This window comes from Henckelia pumila, chromosome 4 (genome assembly GCF_033568475.1).
Source record: "Henckelia pumila isolate YLH828 chromosome 4, ASM3356847v2, whole genome shotgun sequence".
Taxonomy (NCBI): domain Eukaryota; kingdom Viridiplantae; phylum Streptophyta; class Magnoliopsida; order Lamiales; family Gesneriaceae; genus Henckelia; species Henckelia pumila.
In genome coordinates, this window is record NC_133123.1 from 206050201 (window position 1) to 206061512 (window position 11312).

General features: G+C 28.3%; 1 protein-coding gene across 1 annotated transcript; it reads right to left on the reverse strand.

Annotated features, from left to right (window-relative positions):
• Nucleotides 1–2792: 2792 nt before the first annotated feature.
• On the reverse strand, nucleotides 2793–5822 carry LOC140866582 (cold-regulated protein 27-like). Its single transcript, XM_073271610.1, has 5 exons — nucleotides 5661–5822; nucleotides 4712–4855; nucleotides 4323–4590; nucleotides 3323–3429; nucleotides 2793–3240 (listed from the first exon to the last, which is right to left on the reverse strand). The coding sequence occupies exons 1-4, from the start codon at nucleotides 5790–5792 to the stop codon at nucleotides 3347–3349; spliced, it is 627 nt and encodes a 208-aa protein (XP_073127711.1). The 5' UTR covers nucleotides 5793–5822; the 3' UTR covers nucleotides 2793–3240; nucleotides 3323–3346.
• Between the last annotated feature and the right edge of the window lie 5490 nt (nucleotides 5823–11312).

The following is an 11312-nucleotide window of genomic DNA, read 5'->3' on the forward strand; positions in this document are numbered from 1 at the left end:
AAATTGATTTATTATTTTATTGGGCCTTTTTGAATTGAGCCATCTTTTTTTGTTATTATTTAGAATTGTGTTGGTTATGTCATATGTGAACTAAACATATTAATATATATATGTATAGTAAAAAAACTTAAAAATATTGGGCCCCCTGCTGGGCTGGGCCCTGAAGCGGTTGCTTGGTTGGCCTCACAAGAGGTCCGGCCCTGCCTAACGATTGACATTTATCAATATGCATGAGGTCCACTATTTTTTTAGTGAACCCCGCATGTATTGATGAATGATCACTTTTATATTTATCATGAAGGTAGTTCACTTGTCGGTAGCATGAAATATTCCCTAAATTATTGTGTTTACCTATTAAGTTCTTTATATGACGGTAATATTTAATACTATTAAATTATATATATATCATGATTAGATTTTTAAAAAAAATAATTTTGTAGAAATTTGACTGTGTGATTAAAGAAATTTATTTTTGATTCTTAACTTGCTTGAATATAATATATATATATATATATATTACGATGAAATTCTTGTAATTTATTGAATAATAGCGAGTTCTTTCGTTACAAGATTAGTAAACAATAGAAGAAAATTTCTCAGCTCTCAAACAAATTGAGACAAGGAAGAAATAACAATGCCTGTGATAGAGTGCTATCGTTTTAACTTCCTCAACAATACTCATTTTCCCTTCCAATTATCCTCGTCCGCATCCAACTCCAACTATCCTCATAGATTGTTATTTTCATTTTCCCCACCTAGATATATATATATATATATTTTTCAAAATTTCACGTAAATAAAACTACTTGAATATTAAATTTTTAATATAAATTTTTATTCGATTTTTGCTGTTATATTTATGTATTATATTATACAGAAGCCATGCATAGGCGGGATAAATAATACAAATGATTGATAACTTATTTAGCATGGAGAATTTTCGGGGATCACTTTATAATAAGATTGTTTATTATTATTAGTCAAAAGTCTAATGACTTTTTGGATTATATTAAAAATAATATTTATAAATTACTGAAATAGTATTTGGCTTTTAAAAAAAAAATTTTGCTAATTAACAATTTGAGAATTGCTTGTTTGCCTGCTTTATTTCAACATATATGAGATGTCAGATGTTCCCGTCACGTTTCCTATCCTTATCCCTTTATTATTGTTTCATGTTGTCACTCATCCATAGTTTCAATACTGTATATAATATTAAATATCCCAACACAACTTTTACAGACATTGCTGGAAACTTTTAGAACGAATGGATGAAAATATCTCGTAGATTGGATTTCGGACAATAAAATAATAGAGTTATTTGCATCAATCACTCTCGTAAAATATTGAAAATGCACAATTAGCATACTCGCCCCTTCAGATGAGTGTTTGTTGCGCACGCGCCCCTCATGCGACTGGGCAAAGATTTTAATATTTTTTTTTGCACCAAATACCCCTGTGAAATATTAAAAATGCATATTTGACCCCTGTGAAAATAATTTTTAAATCTATTCAACCCATAATACATAATATTTATTAAAATCTAATTGTAAAATATTTAGTAAACATTTTTTGTTTTATTAATTTATTTTTAATTTTTAATTTATTATAATTACATAATTGTTTTTTAAAAAATATTATTATTTTATCTTGTTATCATTATTTTATTAACTTTCTTCTTGTTTCCAACTTCTCCATTAAAAATGCATTCATAAACGAGATTTAAATACTTAAAAGTATCAAAATATTAAATCAAAATGATAAGTGAATGATAAATACCAAACATTTTTTATTTAATTTATTTTTAATTTTAAAATTTTAATTAATTTATTTTTAAATAAAATTATTACTGTATCTCGTTATCATTATTTTATCAAATCACTTCTTGTTTTCAACTTATTAATTAAACATGATTCATAAATAAAGATTTAAATATCTAAAAATACCAAAATATTGAACCAAATGTTAAGTTTATGAATGTTACTTTTTCGATTTAGAATTATATTAGTATGTTATTTTTTTATTATTTATTACAAATTATTCAATGCATATTCTCGAAAAATTTAAATTTTGATTCAATAATATATAGTCCTAAATAAAAAAAACTATATGTTTGAACTTATCAGTATAGTTCAATATGTTGATACTTGAAATTATTTAAATACTTGTTTATGAATGCATGTTTAATGGAAAAGTTGGAAATACGAAGTGAATTTAATAAAATAATGATAACAGGATAAAGTAATAATATTTTTTAGAAAATAATTAATTAATGATAATACATTTAAAATAAAAAATAAAAAATAATAAAACAAATATTTTCTAAATATTTATAATTGTATTTTATTAAAAATTGTGTATTATGGGTTGAATAGATTTAAAAATTATTTTCACAGGGTCAAATATGCATTTTTAATATTTCACAGGTGTATTTGGTGCAAAAAAAATATCAAAATCTTTGCACAATCGCATAAAGGGCGCGCGCGCAACAATCACTCATCTGAAGGGGCGAGTGTGCTAATTTTTTAAAAAGTTGGGGTTGAAGATGCCTATTAAAATTTCACATGAGAAAAATGTGCATTTTCAATATTTCACAGGGATGGTTTGTGCAAATAACTCTAAAATAATATACGAAAAATTATTATCAAGTCGACAAATATGCAAGTACTCATTTTTTAAGTTTAAAGAAAGCTCAACAGTTATCGCCATTCACATACTGCAAATGAAAGTAGTTAGCAAATTGGAATTGAATTTAACGATGAAGCAACATACAGAAGACACCGATGGTTTGTCAACAGAGTAAAGCATATAAAATCCAATATTGAACTGCAGCATTACAACAATAAAATTCGAGAGCGAGAGCGCCCGCTTATACCTGGCGGGTTACATAGATAGATGTATACCATCGGCATCTATATGACTATATCTCATTAATAAATTGAACATACATGAGCAAAAAATTCTGTTACTATCCTAAACAAAAAATGCATAGACCGGTAATATTACATCAAGCGAAATTTAGTTAGGTGGTGTCATTCCAAGTAACGTGGATGGGATCGGAGTTGCTTTTGTAGTTTTGTTCCTTCCACTATGTATGGTCCAAGAACAGAAATTCAAAGCTTTCGATCTTTTCTGCTGTCATCTTTCAAAAGTAAAGTCAAGAAGTTCTCGTTTTGCTCCACGAGAAGAACATCTAAGGGCTTAATTGCCTGTCGAATAAAATTTCCTGGGGGACACAATCTGAAAGAAAAAATGCAAGTAAAGAAGAGACCTAGCAGGTTGTTGAACATAAATAGAAGTTTTAATAAATTCAAGACAATACTTATTCATGGCTTGAACCATAGCCTTATGCTGCTCTCATCTTTTCCAACCCAGACCTGAGATTTGGTTGGTCCTTGTCTTCATTCACATAATTCTGACCCGTGCCCTCTGCAAGGAATGAGAATTTTAATTTTAAAATACAATGATAAATAAGATAAATGATTCAATCTGATTCCTTCCGAACTATTATATATACGAATCTGTTGCACAAATTGGGCAAAAACAGAGAGAAAGAGAGAGAGAGAGAGAGAGAGAGAGAGAGAGAGAGAGAGAGAGAGAGAGAGAGAGAGAGAGAGGATGACTAGCAGATGTGTTAGAAATAAAAAATAAAAACGAATCCCTCAAACAAATAAACATTGCCTTATGAGCGGTCTACTCCAAAATGGTGAAGTTCATGGTTAATAAAAGGACACATTTAGAAACTTTAAATTTCTGAAAACGGTTATAATGAGAAAAAAAGGAGAAAGTGACAATCATGCTGTTTGTCGACTCCTCATCCTTATTAAATAGACAGGTGAAGTTTGTATTTGTTTCTAAGAAACACGCAAATGCAAAATTTAGTGACATGAAAACAGAATTATGTGAGAAATGCAGCTACATTTAAGAAAATATCTTTCATCCGGTTTCCCATCCATAGCATGTACCAGTCACTTGTGAAACTCAAAAGGGAAAGGAACAAAAGAAAGATACTTACAACTATTCAGCTGCCTATGCCAAAAAAAGTGACATGAGATGGAAGAAGTGAATGTTGTATGACTCAGCAAGATTAATTAATTCTTGGTCAGATATTTTTACACGCTTGAATATGTCCTAACCCCATGAACAGTTTTCTAAACCAATAGTAAAATATCTTCGAGTACCCAACATGATTAGAAAAAATGACTAACAGAGAGTAAAAAAAAAACATACATCAATAATAGATATGGTCTGATATCGATGGCAAGTAAAAAATATAAAAGCAATAAGGAAACTTAGTTGTCTACTGGATGAGTAAAATTGACCTTTCATCGAGTCAAAAGAATTGGCATGGTACAGTTTCATGGCAGAAACTTGCTGTGAACACGTAGCTAATCCATGAGACACGATCCCTTTTCTGCTTGAATGTTTTTCGGTATCAGAAAGCTTCTGAGAGTCCTGCAAGTCAGCTGATAGCGAAGGATGGTGAAAATATATCCATGAATTCTTCATACAGCTGTGAGAATCAGCTGGAGGACATGAAAGAAGCTCATCTCTCCTATTGAGATGATCAATATTTTGACTGCAGCCATACTGTAAAGTAGTAAATTGGTAGAAGTTTAGAAAAATAATGTTTCAAATTCCCAATTTAGTGGAAATATGCAGATCCGAAAGTAAACTAAAAACAATAATTTCTAAAAGAAAGTTCGTCAACCTGTCCGGGATAATTTACTGCCATTTTTTGAGTCATATTCTTGTTTACAGAATCTCTTGATTCGTGAAGCTGTGTAAGAAACGAAACTTCCAAATGATTAAGATATAAGTTGTGCTTTTCATTCGTCCATGCTGTGCAATCATCCTGGATTAAAAACAAAGAAGGGAATGTGAAAATCCTCTTTAAATACTCAAGAACAGACTTCTATAAATATTTTTAGAGGAAAATCCATAATGACGAATGTTTCCCCCTGCGCATTCTATTGGAAGGTACATCAAAAAAAGCAGTTCAACGACAAACATTTAACAAAACAAGCACAAGCACATATGATAAAACCTACCAACTTTCAGAAACATGGTTAGTACCAGACATTAAACCTTCAATTCTTTATTATCCCCTTCCCCATTATTGTCATGGTAAACCAAGTACCCGCACATATTATAGAATATATATTAAATTTCCACGATAAAAACACTGAAACAAGCCCAAAAGTGGCCACTAAAGTTTAGATCCCCCTTTACCCGCCTTGGCTTTCGTTGCGGACTCGGAAGAGAACATTTAACAAACCACTTCGCACAATGATAATCCATTTCAACCACACAACACAGAGACAAAATCAAAACACTGAATGCAACAGGATCGATTATTTAAAAACCACCGTTAAAACAAATGTCTCGTCCCTCTCTTAATCCTACAGCAATCCACCCCTTCAGTTTCGAACGCACCCACCCAAAAAACCTAAAACCAACTAATCAAGCCTAAAAAACAGCTGGAAACGTGAACCTAACTACATGAACTGCACATTCAAATCTCAACCCAAACTGAACCACCTCCACCTCAAAGCCGAAACAGCTGGAAAAAAAACACCGAAAGATGTAATCTAACAAAATCTGATCCCAGCAAATCGATCCTAAAACATTTTCAAAAAAAAAAAAAAAACTCGGATTACCGGAGCAGCAACGTTAGCGAGGCGACGCAAAACATTTCCGCCATTCTGAACTGTCAAAGACGAAACCTCGGCGTCGTTCCGCCGCATCAAGTGGTCCGGCCGGAGATTTCGCTCCATTTTCGGGATTGACATTGTCAACGAGAGAGATGTTTTTGGGAAAATATCTGGGTAAAATGGGATTAAAGAAATGGGAGAAAACAGAACCCTTTGGTATTTGGTATAAAGAGAGCGAGCGAGGCGGTTTCGCGTTCGGGTGGGCTCCACTTGGGAGCGCTTTTACACGTGTCAGTAACAGCGATTGGTGGCCACGTCAGGAGACCTTATTTTATTTATCTCTAGCCAGATATTTTCCTCCCCGCGAGCGTCGCCGACACGCGCCTACCCGATTGAACAGTGAGAATTTTGCTAGATGCATATTTTGAATTTCTTTTATTATTATATAATTGACTCTTTTGTCGAAAAAGAGATTAAAAAGTGCGCGCGGACCAAAATATCTGGCTACAGATTTGGATCCTAGAATTAGGGATATATTTTTTCAAAAAAAAAAAAAAGAATTATGGATATATATGTAGATTAAAATTTAATTTGATATATGAACTATTGGTTAAATGTCAAATTGATATACAATTTTTGTTAATGGCTTAATTAGTACATGTCCGTCGGATTTCGATCAATTTCCGATGATATTTATGTAAAATGTCCGATTTTCCCTTTATTACAAAAAATGCATATTTTATTTTTGATTTTAATTAGATATATTTGTATATTATATTTTATACGTAAAAATTGATTTGATTAAATTTTTATTTGTACATAATATTTATTATATTAGATAGATTATATATTTCAACGAGAAAGATTAGATAAATTATATTAAGACATATAATATCTAAATAATTATGAATAAATAAATTGATACCATAGAAAATAAATAAATATTTTTTAGCTAAAATTTTGATTTTTTATACATAATTTTCTCGATAATATTTCGAAAAAATATTAAATAAATAATGATTGTGATAAAATATTTTTTAATATTTTAATTATATAAAAATTTATTGAATATATAGTTTAATAAAAATATTACGTAAGTTCTATTAAAAATTAATTTTAATTTCCTCTAAAAAAAAATTAATTTTAATTTTTAAATCATATTTATAAGAAAAATTAATCAAAACACTAATTAAACTTCGCTATAACGTCTCACATGTTTTTAATCAATGAATAAAAAATTGAATTGCATTAGTCCGAGAATTTACCCAATGCGCATCAAAAGGTAGCGGCTGCGGGTTTTCACGTCATAAAAAATTAAAAAAAAAACAAATAAAAAATTGAAAGTTTATTTAAACACAATAATTTTATAAGAGAACATGACTAATAAAAAATTAAAAGTCGTCCTCGGTTTTTATTACGGACAAAAATGATGAAGCTGGTTTTGAAACTAAAATAATATTAATGTTTTAATTAATTTGTATCATCCAAAGACTATTATACACTTTTTTCATCATAATTTGGTCAAAATCAGGTGGACATGTATCAATTAAGCCATTAGCAAAAATTCGTGTACCAATTTGACATTTAATCAATAGTTCATGCACCAAATTAATTTTTACTTTATATATCTATCACCAATTTTGCATCAAAAATATATAAAAAAAAAAAAACTTGTTTTATTTATATTTATTCAATCCAACTGACGTAAAATGTAAATATTTTTTATGGACCTAATAAGAATATAAATCTATATCATAGAATTGACTCGTGATATGAAACAATTTTTTTTAAATATAATTTTTCAAAATGATTTCTTTAGCTGCGAAATAAACTCCTGGATCATCCATGTAAGTTTGTAACCTTTGTGGACAAACATCTCGTACCAATAGTAAGAGGAATAAATAATTTTTTTTAAATAAAATAAAATAACATCATTTTCGGCCAAACTTGATTTTTAACAAAGTCTATCGTATGTAGAAAATTGTATATGTTTCTTTGTGTGTATGAAATGTTAATTACTATTGGTTATATATTTTAATAAAGCGAAAGCTTGATTACATTTCTTATTATTTTTATTTAAAATTTTATGAAGTTAGGTTTTCTTTTAATGAAAAAGGGTCAAATCTGCCAATTGAATTTGACCATTCAGATTATATCAATTTTGTTAAATATTTTTAAAAGGAATTAATTTGTGGATTAGGATAATCATTAAAGTGCCTTGCCCACCTAAAAGGTCGATATTTATTTTTAATTTCATAATTGGCACATGCCCCTGTTCGTATTGAATAAAGTAAAAAGGTTCTTGCATTTTTCTTCTTTGGTATATTCCTATAATGGTACTGTCTTAAATTAAATTTATTATTATATTTACATTACGAAACTAAAAAGACAATGCATCTGCCAATTGCCAAATGAGCCTCTGAAGTTAAACACAAGATTAAAACTAATTATCATAAATACAAGCAGATTATGCCGTTTATTTTTAGCGACTTCTCAAATACATATGATATGGAATCCATAGGTGGGTAAGTTAGATTCTACCTATACAGGCACTGCCTTAAGGTAGATATAACGATGGAAATTTATCAATAAATGTGGGATTCATTATTTTTTAGTGGACCCCGCGTGTATTGATAAATGAGGACCTTTAGATCTATCATGGGGGTAATGCCTATATAGGTAGGTTGAAATGAACCCCATAGATGTGTTTAAATGTTGGGGTGTTTTGATTTTGGTTAATTTCAACTTTCCTTATTTCACGTCGACGTATTTCACTTATGTTTACTGAACTTTGAAATGCAGACAAATTCGATCGTTATATGATCCAAATTCAATCCGACATCAATTTTCTAAGAAGCGTGTATGTTATGGTATGCAAAATTATGTAATAATCGATCTGTACCGAAACAAATAACACAAGGACTCTTATAAAACGGTCTCACAAGTTAATTTTGTGAGACGAGTCTTTTATTTGACCCGACCTATGAGAAATATTATTTTCCATCCAAATATATTATTTTTCATCGTAAATATAAACTAAGTCAACCTTTCGTGAACAGAGACGGTCATGAGATAAATTAGGCCTGGTACGGAAAAAAATATAGGTTTTTTTCATTAACTTGAACACTATTCTTGTATTTTTTAAGAGTTATTTGCGTCAAACACCCCTGTGAATTATTGAAAATGCACATTTTTCTCCTGTGAAATTTTAATAGGCATTTTCAACCCCGATCTTTTAAAAAATTAGCACACTCGCCCCTTCAGATGAGTGATTATTGCGCACGCGCCCCTCATGAGACTGGGCAAAAATTTTGATATTTTTTTTGCACCAAATACCCCTGTGAAATATTAAAAATGCATGTTTGACCCGTGTGAAAATAATTTTTAAATCTATTCAACCTATAATACAAATTTTTATTAAAATATAATTATAAAATATTTAGCAAACACTTTTCGTTTTATTAATTTTATTTTTAATTTTAAATTTATTATGATTATATAATTATTTTCTAAAAAATATTATTATTTTATCTTGTTATTATTATTTTATTAAATTTTCTTCTTGTTTCCAACTTCTCAATAAAAAATGCATTCATAAACGAGATTTAAATACCTAAAAATACCAAATATTAAATCAAAATGATAATTTCATGCATATTACTCTTCAATTTAGGATTATATATTTTTGAACCAAAATCTAAATTTTTTAAAATGCATTACATAATTTGCATTAAATAATAATACACAATATTTATTAAGATCTAATTATAAAATATTTTTCAAAAAATTTTAATTTTATTTATTTTAATTTTTTATTTTAAATTTATAATTTTTAATTAATTTATTTCTAAAATAAATTATTACTTTATCTCGTTATCATTATTTTATCAAATCACTTCGTGTTTTCAACTTCTTCATTAAACATGATTCATAAATAAGGATTTAAATATATAAAAATATCAAAATATTGAACCAAATGATAAGTTCATGAATGTTACTTTTACGATTTAGAATTATATAAGCATGTTATTTTTTTATTATTTATTACAAATTGTGCAATGCATATTCTCGAAAAATTTAAATTTTGGTTCAATAATATATAGTCCTAAATCAAAAAAGCAATATGTTTGAAATTATCAGTTTAGTTCAATATTTTGGTACTTGAAATTATTTAAATACTTGTTTATGAATGCATGTTTAATGAAAAAGTTGGAAACAAGAAGAAAGTTTAATAAAATAATGATAACAAGATAAAATAATAATATTTTGTAGAAAATAATTATATAATAATAATAAATTAAAAATTAAAAATAAAATTAATAAATCGAAAAGTGTTTGCTAAATATTTTATAATTAGATGTTAATAAAAATTGTGTATTATGGGTTGAATAGATTTAAAAATTATTTTCACAGGGGTCAAATATGTATTTTTTATATTTTACAGGGGTATTTGGTGCAAAAAAATCAAAATATTTGTCTAGTCGCATGAGGGGTGCGTGCGCAACAATCACTCATCTGAAGGGACGAGTATGCTAATTTTTTAAAAGGTTAGGGTTGAAAATGCCTATTAAAATTTTACAAGAAAAAAATGTGCATTTGCAATATTTCACAGGGGTGTTTGATGCAAATAACTCATTTTTTTAAGGTCAAATCATCATTTTTTGACATTTTACGATGGATAATCGTGCAAAAATAACTAAATCCATAACAATATAAAATAATGTTGAATAATGAACTCAAAAGAGAACAAAAATGAAACAATTATACATGAGAAAATATGAACATGTATACATGAGATATAATAAATTAGTATAATATGAATTAATAAAATAATAATGCAAAGATTAATCAATAATTAGCAAATGAAAAAACATGAGAAAAAAATACTTTTTTTATAAAATTACTCCATTTCACAACTTGAAATTAAATCAGAGTAATGAACATAGTCTAATTATATAATAACTATGAAAAATTTGAGAATATGCCTACATAGAAAGCAAAGATTTGCGATAAATTTTCATGCTTAGATTACATTGTCTAACACGTGAAGAAATAAAATGAAAGTTAAAAAAAAAATTAGTGGGCTACGATAATTTGTGGTAACCTATAGCCAATTGGAGCAAATGTTTTGCTATAAAAACCTATTATCAATTTTTTTATTTTGTTATATAATTTATATCAACTAAAATTAAATATATATTAATATAAATACTAATTTTATAAAAAAATATTGGGGTCCGGTTTCAAGATGGGGCTTTGAGCGGTAGCCCGTCTCTCTCTTTATATATATATATATATAAGACTATCTCACAAAATGTTAGCCAAGAAATAAATTTCCCTCCGGTTTACTAATTTTATTTTCATTTTCTATATTTGGTTGGAGAAGGGTCGATGCAACGAAAGTATACAAAAACCGAAAGTCGACTAGTTTTTTAATGTTATATCTTCGATAAGTGTTCATCAATTATGGGGAAAAATTTAAAGCCCATAATTAAATAGCTAGTTAAGTCAATTAACAACTACCGTCATATTACGTGTGTTTCAGGCCCACCAAGTATGAGATATTTTTCTAACTTTGGATAATATAATATAATATGATGTTGTACAATATTTTGGATAGCATAAGATAATATAATGTAATAAATTCGACAAGTTGTG

Coding starts and splice junctions, on each gene's coding strand:
- LOC140866582 (XM_073271610.1), bottom strand. CDS start 5,792: ATGTCAATCCCGAAAATGGAGCGAAATCTCCGGCCGGACCACTTGATG. Junction 4,856..5,660: donor TCGCTAACGTTGCTGCTCCG/GTAATCCGAGTT, acceptor TTTTTAATCCAG/GATGATTGCACAGCATGGAC. Junction 3,430..4,322: donor TTCTTTTGACTCGATGAAAG/GTCAATTTTACT, acceptor CATTCCTTGCAG/AGGGCACGGGTCAGAATTAT.